Here is an 18,696-nt window from a genome sequence, read left to right as displayed (position 1 = left end):
ATTGGACATTCTTTCCTGCTTTGTCGAAGATTAGTTGACCATAGATTTGAGGGTCTATTTCTGGGCTCTCTATTCTGTTCCATTGATCTATGTGTCTGTTTTTGTGCCAGTACCATGCTGTCTTGATGATGACAGCTTTGTAATAGAGCTTGAAGTCCGGAATTGTGATGCCACCAACGTTGGCTTTCTTTTTCAATATCCCTTTGGCTATTCGAGGTCTTTTCTGGTTCCATATAAATTTTAGAATTATTTGTTCCATTTCTTTGAAAAAGATGGATGGTACTTTGATAGGAATTGCATTAAATGTGTAGATTGCTTTAGGTAGCATAGACATTTTCACAATATTTATTCTTCCAATCCAGGAGCATGGAACATTTTTCCATTTCTTTGTGTCTTCCTCAATTTCTTTCATGAGTACTTTATAGTTTTCTGAGTATAGATTCTGTGTCTCTTTGGTTAGGTTTATTCCTAGGTATCTTATGGTTTTGGATGCAATTGTAAATGGGATTGACTCCTTAATATCTCTTTCTTCTGTCTTGCTGTTGGTGTAGAGAAATGCAACTGATTTCTGTGCATTGATTTTATATCCTGACACTTTACTGAATTCCTATATAAGTTCTAGCAGTTTTGGAGTGGAGTCTTTTGGGTTTTCCACATATAGTATCATATCATCTGCGAAGAGTGATAATTTGACTTCTTCTTTGCCGATTTGGATGCCTTTAATTTCCTTTTGTTGTCTGATTGCTGAGGCTAGGACCTCTAGTACGATGTTGAATAGCAGTGGTGATAATGGACATCCCTGCCGTGTTCCTGACCTTAGCGGAAAAGCTTTCAGTTTTTCTCCATTGAGAATGATATTTGCGGTGGGTTTTTTCATAGATGGCTTTGATGATATTGAGGTATGTGCCCTCTATCCCTACACTTTGAAGAGTTTTGATCAGGAAGGGATGTTGTTGTACTTTGTCAAATGCTTTTTCAGCATCTATTGAGAGTATCATATGGTTCTTGTTCTTTCTTTTATTGATGTGTTGTATCACATTGACTGATTTGCGGATGTTGAACCAACCTTGCAGCCCTGGAATAAATCCCCACTTGGTCGTGGTGAATAATCTTTTTAATGTACTGTTGAATCCTATTGGCTAGTATTTTGTTGAGTATTTTCGCATCTGTGTTCATCAAGGATATCGGTCTATAGCTCTCTTTTTTTTGGTGGGATCCTTGTCTGGTTTTGGGATCAAGGTGATGCTGGCCTCATAAAATGAGTTTGGAAGTTTTCCTTCCATTTCTATTTTTTGGAACAGTTTCAGGAGAATAGGAATTAGTTCTTCTTTAAATGTTTGGTAGAATTCCCCCGGGAAGCCGTCTGGCCCTGGGCTTTTGTTTGTTTGGAGATTTTTAATGACTGTTTCAATCTCCTTACTGGTTATGGGTCTGTTCAGGCTTTCTATTTCTTCCTGGTTCAGTTGTGGTAGTTTATATGTTTCTAGGAATGCATCCATTTCTTCCAGATTGTCAAATTTATTGGCGTAGAGTTGCTCATAGTATGTTCTTATAATAGTTTGTATTTCTTTGGTGTTAGTTGTGATCTCTCCTCTTTCATTCATGATTTTATTTATTTGGGTCCTTTCTCTTTTCTTTTTGATAAGTCGGGCCAGGGGTTTATCAATTTTATTAATTCTTTCAAAGAACCAGCTCCTAGTTTCGTTGATTTGTTCTATTGTTTTTTTGGTTTCTATTTCATTGATTTCTGCTCTGATCTTTATGATTTCTCTTCTCCTGCTGGGCTTAGGGTTTCTTTCTTGTTCTTTCTCCAGCTCCTTTGGGTGTAGGATTAGGTTGTGTACCTGAGACCTTTCTTGTTTCTTGAGAAAGGCTTGTACCGCTATATATTTTCCTCTCAGGACTGCCTTTGTTGTGTCCCACAGATTTTGAACCGTTGTATTTTCATTATCATTTGTTTCCATGATTTTTTTCAATTCTTCTTTAATTTCCCGGTTGACCCATTCATTCTTTAGAAGGATACTGTTTAGTCTCCATGTATTTGGGTTCTTTCCAAACTTCCTTTTGTGGTTGAGTTCTAGCTTTAGAGCATTGTGGTCTGAAAATATGCAGGGAATGATCCCAATCTTTTGATACCGGTTGAGTACTGATTTAGGACCGAGGATGTGATCTATTCTGGAGAATGTTCCATGTGCACTAGAGAAGAATGTGTATTCTGTTGCTTTGGGATGAAATATTCTGAATATATCTGTGATGTCCATCTGGTCCAGTGTGTCATTTAAGGCCTTTATTTCCTTGCTGATCTTTTGCTTGGATGACCTGTCCATTTCAGTGAGGGGAGTGTTAAAGTCCCCTACTATTATTGTATTATTGTTGATGTGTTTCTTTGATTTTGTTATTAATTGGTTTATATAGTTGGCTGCTCCCACGTTGGGGGCATAGATATTTAAAATTGTTAAATCTTCTTGTTGGACAGACCCTTTGAGTATGATATAGTGTCCTTCCTCATCTCTTATTATAGTCTTTGGCTTAAAATCTAATTGATCTGATATAAGGATTGCCACTCCTGCTTTCTTCTGATGTCCATTAGCATGGTAAATTCTTTTCCACCCCCTCACTTTAAACCAAGCAACAGATTCTTTACCAAAGAGAACAAACTGATGATATATTTGGAGGTGGATGGGGGATGGGTTAAATAGGTGACAGGGATTAAGGGGTGTCCTAGTGATGAGCACTGGGTGTTGTATGGAAATGTTAAATCACTTTGTTGTACACCTGATACTAATAGTACACTGTATGTTAACTAACTCTAATTTGAATAAATTTAAAAAAAATAAAAATTAAAACTTAAATAGAGGCTTAATAACTTACAAAATTACTCTTGCATTTTGACCTCAAAATTCCACTTGTAAGAGTTTGTCCTACAGATATTATCATACATATTAAGAAAATGTCCTAATGTGAAATACTTAGATACAACTTAAATGTTTTCAATATGTAACTAGCTAACTAGCTAGATATATTATGGATAATGGGATAATCTGCAACCATAAGAAAACTAAGGAAGTCATTTATTAATATAAAGTATATAAGGTAGCATAAAAAGGTTGAGAGCAGCGTTAATGGTATGCTGCCATTTGTGTTAAAAAGGAAACCATTATGTATTTAATTAAAAATAAATATCATAGGGGCGCCTGGGTGGCTCAGTGGGTTAAGCTGCTGCCTTCGGCTCAGGTCATGATCTCAGGGTCCTGGGATCGAGCCCCACATTGGGCTCTCTGCTCGGCAGGGAGCCTGCTTCCTCCTCTCTCTGCCTGCCTCTCTGCCTGCTTGTCATCTCTCTCTGTCAAATAAATAAATAAAATCTTTAAAAAAATAAAAATAAAAAAAATAAATAAATATCATATATCTAGATCGTATTCACTGAAAACTGACATTAGTCTTCAGAATAAGAAACTAGATTCTGGTGGATAAGGGCTAGAGGAAGAATCTTTAATATATATCTTTTTGGTATTTTGTACTTTCAACTACATATATTTTACATATATTCAACTGCATACATTTTCTCTTCAAAAATAAATGAACAAAATTAAAATAAAGTAGGATCGTGATGGTGGTAAGGTCAGGCATGGCTAGAGTCTATCTGGGATGTACTTAGAGTGTGCTCTGCTTTCTATAACAAATCCAACCTGCATTTCAAACCTGGTGCTTGAAGTATCCCTTCCTTGAAAACTTCTGGGCTCAGCCACTGTAATTACAGTTCATTACATGATTTTTCTACCCATTTTGACTGTCCACTATGTGCAAGACACTCTTTGGCACTTTGTAAAACTATAAAGATGAATTAAACTTGTATTTGCCTTCCTAAATTGTATAATGTAGGTAGGTAAAACATATTTAAAATTTTTGTGGTTTAAAATTTTTATCTCATCTAGTGTGTGACTCTATACTATTTACTTGTTTCAAGTTCTCTTTATAAATCTATCTTCCCAATTAAAATATAATCCCCCTAAAGCTAGTACTGTGTGTGTGTGTTTACCCTCCCTTTGTGTTTAGCATTTACCTAGTCTACTGCTCGTGACATTAAAGACCCTGAATGAGGGTCAACCTTGCAGCTTTTCTTATTTTTGAATCCTATATTGTTAAAGTGAAATAAGTTCTCCTTTTTCCTCCCTGAATAGGTGATCATTTCAAACCAAGCAGCAAGGACAGTTGGAAACACTCACATGCTATCAGTAGTTCCGTGATGGACTCAAATCAGCATTTGAAAAAGACAGTGGAAGAAACACCTTCCAAGGAAAGGGAAACTAGATGCTGCAATGGATTCAAGGTAGAAATAGTTTCATGCTTCCAAACTAAATAAGTGGGGGGTTTGTTGTCATTGTTTAAGCCAGTTTTGGAAAAGAACATTGTATTTCAAATTAGAGTTTCCAACTAAAGCATATCTTAAAATATTAACAGAATGATCTATATCTTGATTTAAATAAGTCTTTAAAAAGGAATTTCTTCGATGATAATTCTGATGGCTGAAAGTTTACTAATGTTAAAAAAATTTAGAAATCTTTTGATATCTTCTCTTTGGTTTTTGATGGACCAAAAGATATTTATAAATTTCATTAAAGTAAGTCACTGTATATTGAGTAGTATATAAAATGAATTATTGGAACTGACTTATAAAGAGAGCAGATTCATTAGTTTTATGAATCACTTTGTGGTCTTGACCTACTGATTATTTTTTCTTTTGAAGAACAGCATTTTTTATTCTGATAATTTAAATAATAGAGGCTGGTAGAAAAGAGATTTGTAAAAACAATCAAAAAATATGAACCAAATACCTAACTACTGTCTTAGGAAAGCCATTTAATTTTTTCATATGCAAGTTAATAAAAGTAATAATGTTGTGACTTGATTTTGTCTTACAACTGTAAGACATTACATTACAACTGTAAGAATTTTCATTGACAGAAAAAAGTATTCCCTGAGTACAATGTTGAAGAAACCAAGACTCAGGGAAATTGAGAAATTTGCCTAATGTCATCCAGCTTGTAACTGAAAACCCTTAAACCCAAGTCAAAACCTTTCAACCCCCATAGGGAAGTTTTGAAGAAATTTAAAAAATTAAAAAAAAAATATGTCTGTCTTTTAAAGTATTTTAAGTGTTTTCCTCAAAGTTGTAGTCTTAGTTGCTGAATAAGGACCACAGGAATCAGACTCAATTGCAGTATTGTTATATTAGGTCCCTTTTAACTTTGTCCAGAGAACATGTTTGTTTGTTTTCAGAGATTACAGATAAGGTCTATTCTGATGAAATATTTGAGTAATATTTAAGCAGAATAGCAGTCACAAGAAAAGGTAATGGTGAATGCAAGTCTAAGGGTAATATGGTATGCTGGGTTCTTTCTGCTTTTAAACATTGAGGGTTACAATGATCTCGTTTGTGCATCAATCTGGCTGAAACAATTAAAATTGCCAGAATGGTCCTTTGTAGCATATTTGCAAGTTAGTATGTGCAAAGTATGTTAATTGCAGTCTAATGATCCGGACCAGAGAGCTAGAATAACAGTAGAAGCTAACTAACATTTATTGAGCACTTATTATATGTCAGACTCTGTTCTAGCCATGCTTTAGTGGTTTTGTTCCTTACCACGATTCCACCGCCAGATGCTAGTATCTCTCCTTTACAGATGAAAAAACAGACACAGAGAGGGTAAATGAATTCTTCTTGGTCCCAAAGCTGTTAAGTACTGGAGCCAAGGTCTGAACTGAGGCAGTCTGATTCCAAATCCCATGCTCTCAATTCTACTCCACATTGCTATAGTAACTATGGTTTTCTATATTAGTACCCTTCAGATGTTCTGGTAGGTAGGGATTCAGTGATCTTCCTCATTCTGTGTTTTTAAAAAATTCACCTTCAGACCAAGTAATTCAGTATCAAGCAACCACAGGATTCTTAAACCTGTTTAGGTGCATGGGCACACACATGTACACATGATATTATTAACATGTATAAACTCAGAAATGTATCAGAGTGTAAATAGATAATAGACCTCTTAAAATAACAACAGCATAATATGTTAATTAATTAAATTTAAATAAAATAAAATTTGAAAAGCTAAATAAATAACACTAGCATAGTTTGATTTTTTTCCTTACCACTTTCCCTCAAGTTTTGGACTAAACCAACTACATCACATAAACTCTGCTGATACATTCTTCATCTTTACATGTGTCATTTCTGGCTTCAGATTTCTTGTACCATTATGTTGTAACAAAAATTCTTAAGGCAATGGTAATGCATCATTATCAAAAAACATAAATAATAAGGTGGAAGTAAAAGTCCTCCCTTTTTGCCTTCATTGCACTCCCCCTTCAAAAACAATCAGAATAACCACCCCTTATGTAACCATCAGTAATATTCATTTCCTGCTGGTTTCCTCTGACTCACTTTCCATATTAGCCATCAGCCATATTAGACTTTTGCTAATTTGTCAAAATGTTGAGCAAACTTCTGACTTGGAGAAGTTTCTACTTGCTGTTTTCCCTTCGGAATGTTCTACTTCCAGATACCTTGCTCCTTCATTTCATTCACATCTCTGTTTAAACAGTACCTCATCCCTGACTACCCCATATGAAATACCCTTTCCTACTCCTAACTCATTGATCAAATTTATTTTTTTCATAGCATTTATCACCAGCGGACACTGACATACAAACTCAGATATGTAGATGTGTGTGCGCACATGTGTGCCTTTAATGGCATAAAAAACTAGAGTTATTAGAGTTCTGTAATAATCTTAGAGTCCTGAAGTTCAGAAGTCTGAAATGGGTCACAGTGTACTACAATCAAGGTGTTGGCAAGGCTGTGTTGCTTTCTGGAGGCTCTAGGTAACAGTCCATTTCCTTGCCTTTTCCTGCTTCTGGAGGCTGCCCAAAGTCTGCGGCTTAAGGCTTTCTTTCATATGCAGAGCTGGTGGTCAGTTCAAAAGTCTGAAACTGCATCAGGTGAACACTAACTCTTATGCTTCCCCCTTCCACATTTAAAGGACCTTTGTGATCCCATTGGGTTAACCAGGATAATTCAGGATAATCTCTTTAGGTCATCTGATTAGCAACTCCATTTGCAACCTTAATACCTCCTTGCCATTTACCTAATAAATTCACAGATGGGCAGAATAGCAGCCCTCAAAGGGAGATGTCCAGGTCCTAATCTCCAAAACTTGTGAAAAAATATACTATGTGTATAAATATGTATATATATACACTTTGTATATTACATTTATTTAATATATATTTTGTCTTGGTATGTTTTTAGTAATTTATCCATTTCTATTAAGTTATCCAGTTTGTTGGTATAGTAGTTTTTAAAAAGTGGTCTTTCACAGTAGTCTCTAATGATCCTTTTTATTTTTTCTTTCTTTTTCTTTTCTTTCTTTTTTCTTTTTTCTTTTCTTTTCTCTTTCTTTTTCTTTTTTTTTTTTTTTTTTTTGAGAGAGAGAAAGAAAGAGCGCATGCATGTCGGAAGGGTGGAGAATCTTAAGTTGACTCCTGGCTGAGCCCGACTTTGGGCTCATCTCACAACCCTGAGATTGTGACCTGAGTCATAACCAAGAGTCAGATGCTTAATCAACTGAGCCCAATCCTTTTTATTTCTGTGGCATCAATTATAATGCCTCTTTTTAAAAACTCATTTAAATATGTTATCTTTTTTCTTAGTCTAAAGATTTATCAATTTTTTAATCTTTTCAAGTAACCAACTTTTAGTTTTATTGGTTTTTCCTATTGTTTTTCTATTTTATTTGTTATTTCTGCTCTAACTTTTGTTATTTCCTTCCTTCTGCTAATTTCGGTTTTAGTTTTTTTCTTTTTCTACCTCATTGACATGTAAAGTTAGATGGTTTATTTGAGAGCTTTATTTTTTAATGTAGGTGCTATGAAGTTCTCTCAGTATTGTTTTTTCTGCATTCCATAACTTTTTATAGGTTGTGTTTTCATTTTTGTCTTGAGGTATTTTCTAATTATTTCCTTGAATTCTTCTTTGACCCATTGTTGTTGAAGAATGTGTTGTTTAGTTTTCACATGTTGTAAATTTTCTAGTTTTCCTTTTTCTGTTGATTTCTGGTTTCATTCTATCATGGGGAGAAAAGGTACTCAATATGATTTCAATCCTCCCTAATTTGTTAAGATTTTATTTTGTGACCTAACATCAGATATATCTTGGAGAAGGATATGTGTACCTTTAAGAGCAATGTATATTTTGCTATTGTTAGGTAAATGTTCTATATATGTATTATTAGGTTTGTTTGCTTTATATAGTAATGTTCAAGTTCTACATTTTTTAAATTGAAATTCCATCTGGATGTTCTATCCATTATTTAAAATGGGGTATTAAATGTTCCTATTGTAGGGTGCCTGGGTGGCTCAGTGGGTTAAGCTGCTGCCTTCGGCTCAGGTCATGATCTCAGGGTCCTGGGATCGAGTCCCACATCGGGCTCTCTGCTCAGCAGGGATCCTGCTTCCCTCTCTCTCTCTCTGCCTGCCTCTCCGACTACTTGTGATTTCTCTCTGTCAAATAAATAAATAAAATCTTAAAAAAAAATGTTCCTGTTGTATTGCCATAGATACTTTCTGTTTTGTCAATGTTGACTATATATTTAGGCACTCTGATGTTGGGTATACACATGTAATATATATTTATAATTTTTCTATCTTACTGGTCAATTGATGCTTTTATTGTTATATAATTTCATTTTTTGTTTCTTGTGACTTTTTTACGTAAATTCTATTTTTGTCTGATATCGGTGCAACCACTCCTGTTCTCCTTTGGTTACCAATTGCATCAAATATCTTTTTCCATCATTTCACTTTCAGCCTATGTGTGTCCTTAAATCTAAAGTGATTTTCTTGTAGACAGGGCATAGTTGAGTCTTCTTTTTCTTTTTTTTTATCTGTTCAACCATTTTATGTCTTTTGATGGGGAAGTTTAATCTATTTACATTTAAAGTAATTATTGATAGAAAAGACTTACTATTGCTACAGTGTTGTTTTCTGTTAGTCTTGTAGAAGTATACCTCAGAGATATTTTGGATTTGGTTTCAGACCACCATAACAAAGCAAACACTGCAGCAAAGGGAGTCAAATAATTTTTTATTTGTTTGTTTCTCAGTGCATACAAAAGTTATACTTCACTATGATGTAGTTTATTAAGTGTGCAATAACATTATGCCTAAAGCAATGTACATAACTTAATTTTTAAAAATATTGCTAAAAAATGCTAACCATCATCTGAGCTTTCAGAAATTGATAGTCATTTGGCTAGTGGAGGGTCTTGCCTCAAAGTTCATGACTGCTGACTGATCAGGATGGTGGTTGCTGAAGTTTGGCAATGTCTTGAAATAAGACAGCCATGAAGTTGGCCACACCAGTCAGCTCTTCCTTTCACAGCTATCTGTTTGATAGCATTTCACCCACAGTAGAATTTCTTTCAAAATTAGAGTCAATCCTCTCAACCCCTATTGCTGCATTAAGCTAAGTTGATATAATATTCTAAATGCTTTATTGTCATTTTACATTCTTCATAGCATCTTCACCAGGAGTAGATTCCATCTCAAGAAACATTTTCTTTGTCCATAAGAAGCAACTCCTCTTCCATTAAAGTTTTATCAGGAGATTGCCACAATAGAGTCAAATCTTTAGGTTCCACTTCTAATTCCAGTTCTCTTCCTGTTTCTACCACATCCACAGTTACCTTCTCCATTCTCAAAGCATTCTAACTAGAAATTCTTCTGAGCAACAGTACTATCTGAAGATGAGAAAAAAAAATCAGTTTATTTCAGTAAAGCAAATAGCATAATAAATTTACATTACAAATATTGAATTAAGATTAATTTAAAAACCTTATGCCTTGTTTCTAAAAGGCAGGAAAAACATTAGATATAGTTTTCAAGAGATATCTGAAAGCAAAAAAAAAAGATCAAATAATAATTTGTAGTATTCAACTATGAAAATTTTGCATTTCAGTAAAACAAGCTAAAACAGTGCTCCATGTCATTTTATTAACATGAAAAATAAGTTTTTTTAAAATAAGAGCTCTAAGAATAAAAATGGAAACAGAACTATTTCCATTTTTATTCTTAATTTAAATTCAAACATTTAATTAGTAATTAATATACTCACATTAAATTCCAGCAAACATGTAATTAGTGTATACTCACCCTACTTTCCAATTTTGCCTGACTTTTGCCTTACTTCTTATCATCCCAGCTGCACACCGCCCTCAACAACCTCCGCCCCACCCCGCTGCCTTTCTCTGGACCTCTCCTTTATAAGAGTCTCCCCCTGCAAATTTTAGGTGGCTGTGGTTAACCTAAACTCCTCTTTTTCATTTTTTGGGCTAAAAGGACTACAGGGATTTTGTTTTTGCCCCCACCCCCACGCCCCTAGGAGAGAAAAGGCACGTGCACAAATTCAGGGAGCAGGAGCAGAGGGAGAAGGAGACAGAGGACCCTAAGCAGGCTTGATCTCAAGACCTGGAGTTCATGACCTGAGTGGAAGAGTAGTTCACTTAATGGACAAGCCACCCAGTTGCCCTAGAGTTTTAGCTTTGAAGGTGCTGTGGCCTCACCTCAAAGCCCTAAGAATGAGAAACTAATCCTATACCTTTTCTTCTAAGTGTCGACTCCCAACCAGAGTCTGACTGCTTTTGTTTGCTGTGTTCCCGTGTCTTCCTCCAGGTGGTTTTGGGTTTCCCCTTAGACTTTATAATTGTTATTTGCTGGAGGATCCGTTTCGTGGGAACTTACTGAGCTCTTTTGGAGGTGGAAATGGTTATACGTATTTCAAGATCACCCTGGCTACAATGACAGTTGATGAGCTTTCCCAGAAGGGATATGTAGAGTAAAAAGAGAAGAGAGTCTGAAACAAAACCCTGAAAAAAAAAAAAAAAAAAAAACAATTGAAAAGCGAGAATAACATAAGCCTGCTCAGGATACTTGAGTGATTGAAAAAATAGGGTTTGATTCATGCAAATACAAACAACTTACTGGAAAGGACAGGAGAGTTGTGGAAAAATGAAGGTGCAGTGGGGAAGGAGGTTTTTTTAATAGAATAAATTTAAAAATTGCTTAACGATAAAGCCGTTCCCTATTGTCTCCAGACAAAACTCTCTCTTGAGCACTAAGCCTGCCATCTGTGTCTACTTGATGCATCTTTATTTTTAGAAATCTCACACTTGACTTTTGAAAAGGTGATTTCATTGTTTTTAACCCCAAGACTTCTCTTCTTCTCATCTCAAATAATAATGTTAGTACATACGCTTATCCAAATTAGAAACTTAGAAAATAAAATCAGAAAACTCATTACTCTTATTCCCCCATCTTGTTGATTTTCCTCTTAAACTTCTCCAAAGAGTGTCTGTGATCTTTTGTTTCCTTCTTTCCAGCTATTAGGCTTTTTTTCCTTTTTTTTTTTTTTTTTCTGAGATCAGCTTGCTTGCTTCTTTGTTTTCTTTTCTTCTTTTCAAATTTTCTTTTTTCTTTCTCTCTCTCTTGCTTAGTTTCTCTCTTTCTTTCAAAATGTTATTTATTTATTTGTCAGAAGGAGAGAGAGAGAGAGACTGAGAGCACAAGTGGGGAGGGGAACAGCAGAGAGAGAGAGGGAGAAGCAGGCTCCTCACGAGCAGGGAGCCTGATCTGGGGTTTGATTCCAGGACCCTGGCATCATGACCTGAACAGAGGCTTAACCATCTGAGCCACCCAGATGCCCCTGAAATCAGCTTTCTAACAAATTTCTTTGTTACTAAGTCCATCTTTTACATAGATACTGGAATCAACCCTCTAAAATTTAATTTCCTTATGCTACATTTAAAAATACAATTGCATCTCCCAATGTTTGGCATATTTCTATCCTTCTGTTCCATCTACACAGATAATCTTTCTGTTTTTTTCAATTTATCTTTGTTCTTTCACTATTTGGGCTTTTTATCTATTTCCTATTTTGTTTTAAATGTTTATTTCTTCTTCAATTTCTGAGTTTCTATTATCTCTTAAAGACGTAGTTCAGATGTCACCACACCTATAGAAAATTTAACCAGGATAGACAGAATTAATCATCTTTCCTATGTACTCATGACTTTATAAATTTATAATATTATTACATTATTATGCTGGCATTATTTATTGCTTTTGACCCAGGAAGTTATTAATACTTTAAGGGCATTTATTATGTCTAGCTTTACTGCCCTTCTTACTCTGTACCTGTCTCAACTAAAAGATGTAGCAGAGTAATTGCTAGATTGGAATTGCTCAATAAATGTTTGCTGAGTAAATGAATTGAGGTTCAAATGAGTTAACCTAGTTAATCATAGCTGTACCTCTGGCAAAATAGAAACTTGGAACTGTCTCCTGACTTCAATCCCAGAACTCTTGCCAAAAAATATAATGAACTAACTTGCCATGATTGCAGGTAAAGATGACTTTATCTCTTAGCTGAATACCAGTAACCTTCTACCTGTGATACTTTAATATCCATTTGATAATTGATAATATCCATTTGATAATTGTTTTGAACTCTTTCAGCCTTAAATTCTCTCCCTCATGGCATCTCCTTTTAATGTTTTTCACTAAAGATTTTGGTGTTCTTATTCCTTTTGATTTTTTTTTTAAGTTCTGAGAAAAATCATCATATCATTCTTTCTCTGCACTTCAGTCCTACATTAGGAATAGGGTTAAAAATGCCCACCTTATAGGGTTATAGTTAGATTAAAAGAAAACACATTTATAAATCTGTCTATATTAACTCATTTCATATCCCTCTGTAATTCCAGTTCATTGGAGAGATTCTTTTGTGGCTATGTGTTTACATCTATTACCTTTTTCCTTTTTAAATTTTTTTTTTTTTTAATTTTTTATTTTTTATAAACATATATTTTTATCCCCAGGGGTACAGGTCTGTGAATCACCAGGTTTACACACTTCACAGCACTCACCAAATCACATACCCTCCCCAATGTCCATAATCCCACCCCCTTCTCCCAAACCCCCTCCCCCCGGCAACCCTCAGTTTGTTTTGTGAGATTAAAAGTCACTTATGGTTTGTCTCCCTCCCAATCCCATCTTGTTTCATTTATTCTTCTTCTACCCACTTAAGCCTCCATGTTGCATCACCACTTCCTCATATCAGGGAGATCATATGATAGTTGCCTTTCTCTGCTTGACTTATTTCGCTAAGCATGATACGCTCTAGTTCCATCCATGTTGTTGCAAATGGCAAGATTTCATTTCTTTTGATGGCTGCATAGTATTCCATTGTGTATATATACCACATCTTCTTGATCCATTCATCTGTTGATGGACATCTAGGTTCTTTCCATAGTTTGGCTATTGTGGACATTGCTGCTATAAACATTCGGGTGCATGTGTCCCTTTGGATCACTACATTTGTATCTTTAGGGTAAATACCCAATAGTGCAATTGCTGGGTCATAGGGCAGTTCTATTTTCAACATTTTGAGGAACCTCCATGCTGTTTTCCAGAGTGGCTGCACCAGCTTGCATTCCCACCAACAGTGTAGGAGGGTTCCCCTTTCTCCGCATCCTCGCCAGCATCTGTCATTTCCTGACTTGTTGATTTTAGCCATTCTGACTGGTGTGAGGTGATATCTCATTGTGGTTTTGATTTGTATTTCCCTGATGCCGAGTGATATGGAGCACTTTTTCATGTGTCTGTTCGCCATCTGGATGTCTTCTTTGCAGAAATGTCTGTTCATGTCTTCTGCCCATTTCTTGATTGGATTATTTGTTCTTTGGGTGTTGAGTTTGCTAAGTTCTTTATAGATTCTGGACACTAGTCCTTTATCTGATATGTCGTTTGCAAATATCTTTTCCCATTCTGTCAGTTGTCTTTTGATTTTGTTAACTGTTTCCTTTGCTGTGCAAAAGCTTTTGATCTTGATGAAATCCCAGTTGTTCATTTTTTCCCCTTACTTCCCTCGCCTTTTGCGTTGTTCCTAGGAAGATGTTGCTGCGGCAGAGGTCGAAGAGGTTGCTGCCCCGTGTTCTCCTTAAGGATTTTGATGGATTCCTTTCGTACATTGAGGTCCTTCATCCATTTTGAGTCTATTTTTGTGTGTGGTGTAAGGAAATGGTCCAATTTTCATTTTTCTGCATGTGGCTGTCCAATTTTCCCAGCACCATTTATTGAAAAGGCTGTCTTTTTTCCATTGGACATTCTTTCCTGCTTTTGTCGAAGATTAGTTGACCATAGATTTGAGGGTCTATTTCTGGGCTCTCTATTCTGTTCCATTGATCTATGTGTCTGTTTTTGTGCCAGTACCATGCTGTCTTGATGATGACAGCTTTGTAATAGAGCTTGAAGTCCGGAATTGTGATGCCACCAACGTTGGCTTTCTTTTTCAATATCCCTTTGGCTATTCGAGGTCGTTTCTGGTTCCATATAAATTTTAGAATTATTTGTTCCATTTCTTTGAAAAAGATGGATGGTACTTTGATAGGAATTGCATTAAATGTGTAGATTGCTTTAGGTAGCATAGACATTTTCACAATATTTATTCTTCCAATCCAGGAGCATGGAACATTTTTCCATTTCTTTGTGTCTTCCTCAATTTCTTTCATGAGTACTTTATAGTTTTCTGAGTATAGATTCTGTGTCTCTTTGGTTAGGTTTATTCCTAGGTATCTTATTTATTTTTTATTTTAATTAATTTAAATTCAATTAATTAGCATATAGTGTACTATTGGTTTCAGAGGTGGAATTTAATGAACGTTTTCCTTTCTTTAAAGAAGTTTAGAATTGTACTATGAGAGTTCCACTTTTTTGAATCTCTTATCTTAAGTTACGCCTTTTAAGATTGCATATATGAACTGTGAAAAAACTTTCTCTGAACTTTCAGAAATTTCTTCTCATATAGGTCAGGGTTTATATTCGATTATATTTATATCTGCTTTAATGAGATGTTCTGTTACTTTCTGAAATTTTTTCCTCTTTAATTTCACAAATGAGTGCTTTGGTGGTCAGCATTTAGATGAGTTCACTTCTCTATTTCCTCAATAATCAATAAATCATATTGTCAATATGCTCATTACTGATTCTGCATTGTCTATAATAGTATATGGCATAAAATTGTGTTTAGCTAAATGATAAGTCCAATTTTGCTCTGAATGAACCTAAAGTTAAAAACTGGATGATTGGTATCTCATAATGGTTATAAAAATACATTTATCTGTGCTTACTATATGGCTAGCACTATGCCAAGAATTTTATATATATTATTTAAATTAATCCACCTAACAGCTTTACTAAAATTATCTCCATCTGAAAACTGAGAAAACTAAAAAATGAGAGGTTTAACTGCACATTGACTCTGTGCCAGATTTATAATCTGAATTGGGGGAATAATAATTTATCCGACAATCCAAAAATATTTATTTAGTCTTTCCTCATTACATATTAGGCATCTGAGTTTGATGGTGAGCCTGATAACATTTTCTCTATTTACTCATTAGAAGACAGTCAAAACTCCAAGCCTTCCAATTCTTCATAGCAGACTGAGCATAAGGCAGAAGCCATATGTTCCTCCCTCCAATTTTAATAAATAACCTAAAAGGTACTAAAAGCAACTCATAACTCTGTTAGAAAACAAGGAGGGATATATTCTGTAAATCAGAAACTATGAGGATTTTCTGAAAGGTAAATAGTAAGAAGAACTAGAAAGAGATTCTAGTCCAAGACAGGTACAAGAGAAGAAAACTATAAAGCACAGAAGTTGCTCCAAGTGTGTATCAAAGGCAAAGACACTGATAACAGGAAGAAGAGAGGTCCCAGGGAAAACTGACAGGAGATTGGTTGGGTATCCCACTCATTCAGTAAGTGAAAACATGCATCTTTCCTTGTTTAACAGGCCTCTCCTGATCATCAACATACCCCACTTAGTAATGTGAACATTTTAACTTTGCGTAGCATGGACATTTTAACAATATTTTATCTTATAATCTACTAGCACAGTTGTCTTCCATTTATTTGATCTTCTTTGATTTCTTTAACAATGTTTTGTAGTATTTAAGATACAAGTCTTTCACCTCCTTATTCTTAAATATTTTATTCCTTCAATGCTATAGTAAACAGGATTCTTTTTTAAATTTCCTTTTCAGATTGCTTATTTTCAATGTATAGAAACAACTGATTTTTGAGTGTTAACTTTTTTATCCTGTATCTTTGCTGTACTTGTTTAGAAGTTCTAATAACTTTTTATATGTGGAATCCTTACAGATTTCTATGACTAAGATCATGTCATCCATAAACAAATAATAATAATAACATAAAGTATAAATAAATAATATAGTAAAAATATAATTTTGTTTCTTTTCCAGTTTGTATGCTTTTAATTTTTTTTTCTTGTGTAATTACTCTGGCTGGAACTTCCAGTACTGTGTTGAGTAGTAGTGGCTACAGTGGGCATGCTTACCTTGTTCCTGATCTCAGAGGAAAAGTTTTCAGTATTTTCCCATTGAGTATGATATTAGATATAGGCTTTTTACATATGGCCTTTATCATGTTGAGATAGTTTCCTTCTTTTTTTTTTTTTTAAGATTTAATTTATTTATTTGGCAGAGAGAAAGATCACAAGTAGGAGGAGAGGCAGGCAGAGAGAGAGGGGGAAGCAGGCTCCCCTCTGAGAAGAGAGCCCAATGTGGGGCTCAATCCCAGAACCTAGAGATCATGACCTGAGCTGAAGGCAGAGACTTAACCCACTGAGCCACCCAGGTGCCCCGAGATAGTTTCCTTCTATTCCTAGTTTGCTGAGTGCTTCTAAGATAAGACTGTTGAATTTTGTGAAATGTTTTTTTGCATCTGTTGAGATAATTATGTGGTTTTATTCTCCATTTTGTTAATGTGATGTATTATACTGATTGATTTTCATAAGTTAGATTTTCAACAATCTGACTTGCATTCCACTTATAAATTCCACTTGGTTATGATGTGTGATCCTTTTTATGCACTGTTAATTACTATTGGCTGGTATTTTGTTGAGAATATTTACAACAGTAGTAATCAGGGATTCTAGACTGTAGTTCCTTGTGATATCTTTGTGTGGCTTTGATATTAGATCGTGTGGCCTCATGAATCTGGGAGTATCCTCTCCTCTTCAATTCTTTCCAGGTTCAAGTTTGAGAAGGATTAGCATTAATTATTTAAATGTTTGGTAGAATTCTCCAGTGTAGCTATTCTGTCCTGGGCTTTCTTTTTTGGGAAGTTTCTTACTACAGCTTCAATCTCCTCACTAGATACAGGTCTGTTCAGAGTTTTAATTTCTTCATTACTCAATCCTGGCAGGTTGTTTCATTTCTAATCATTTATCCATTTCTTTTAGGTTATCCAATTTTTTGACATATAATTGTTCATAGTAGTGTCATAACTTATTTTATTTCCATGACATTATTTGTAATGTCTCCTCTTTCATTTCTAACTTTAGCTATTTGTGTCTCCTCTCTTTTTCTCAGTTAATCTAAGTGTTTATAAATTTTGTTGATTTCTTCAAAACCTAACTCTTAGTTTCATTGATTTTTTTTCTATTGTTTTTCTATCCTTTTTTCATTGATCTCTATTCTAAAATCTTTATTATTTACTTACTTCTGATAACTTTGGGTTGAGTTTTTTTTCTTCTTTTTCTAGACCCTTGAGGTAAAAGGATAGGTTGTTGATTTGAGATCTATTTTTCCAATGTTATCTATCACTACACATTTTTAATAGTGCTTTTACGAGACCCATATGTTTTGGTATGTTATGTTTTCATTTTCATTTGTCTCCAGATAGTTTCTAAATTCTCTTGTGATTTCTTCTTTGATTTATTAGTTGTATTGTTTAATTTCCACATATTTGTGGATTTTTCTGTGGTCAGTGAGAATGAATATATTGTATGATTTCGGTTTTATTTAATTTGTTAGGAACTGTTTTGTGACATAACATATGGTCTGTTTTGGAAAAGGTTTCATGTATACTTGAGAACAGTGTATATTCTGCTGATAGATGGAGTATTCTACAAATGTCTGGGTCCAAGTGGGTTTAATTGGTTTACAGTGTTGTTCAAATCTTCTGTTTCAGATTTCCTATCTGGTTGTTCTATTCACTGTTATAAGTGGGGGTATTGGATCTCTTATTCTTTTTTCTATTGTAAAGATTTTATTTATTTGACAGGCAGAGATCACAAGTGTCCTAGATCTAAAGTGAATCTCTAGTACACAGCATATGGTTGATTCTTATTTTTTAAATCAACTCAGGAAATCCATGTCTTTTAAATAATATACTTAATCAAGTTATATTTAAAGTAATTATGAATAGCAAAGAACAATTATCATTTTTTCATTTGTTTTCTTTCTGTCTTAAAATTTTTTGTTCTCTTTTCCTCTCTCGATGTTTCTCTTCATGTTTATATTTTTTGTAGTGATGTATTTTTTTCATTTCCCTTTAATAAATTGTATTATTATATTGTATTTTATATTTCCTTTACTAGGGAATTTGATATTTGGTATGGTTTTGTGTTGCTACTCATCATCCTTTCACTTCAACTTGTAGAAACTTCAGTGTTTCTTATAAGGCAGATCCAGTGGTTATGACTTCCCTTAGCTTTGACTTATCTGAGAAAATCTTGATTTCTTATTCTTTTTTTTCCTTAATTTTTATTTAT

At 34.5% G+C, this 18,696-nt stretch overlaps 1 protein-coding gene across 3 annotated transcripts in view; it reads left to right on the top strand.

The window, feature by feature from the left end:
• Positions 1–18,696, top strand: part of SLCO1B3 (solute carrier organic anion transporter family member 1B3) — a 65,832-nt gene that overhangs the window by 13,947 nt on the left and 33,189 nt on the right. For all 3 annotated transcript variants that reach the window (XM_004755724.3, XM_004755722.3, XM_004755723.1), the window contains one exon: positions 4,182–4,330. In XM_004755724.3, the coding sequence (XP_004755781.1) occupies positions 4,247–4,330 (84 nt within the window). In that variant the 5' untranslated portion in view covers positions 4,182–4,246. The remainder of the gene's footprint in view (positions 1–4,181; positions 4,331–18,696) is intronic.

This window comes from Mustela putorius, unplaced genomic scaffold (assembly GCF_011764305.1).
Source record: "Mustela putorius furo isolate JIRA1106 unplaced genomic scaffold, ASM1176430v1.1 tig00537227_pilon_pilon_pilon, whole genome shotgun sequence".
NCBI lineage: Eukaryota > Metazoa > Chordata > Mammalia > Carnivora > Mustelidae > Mustela > Mustela putorius.
This window is presented reverse-complemented; position numbering and strand designations above follow the sequence as displayed.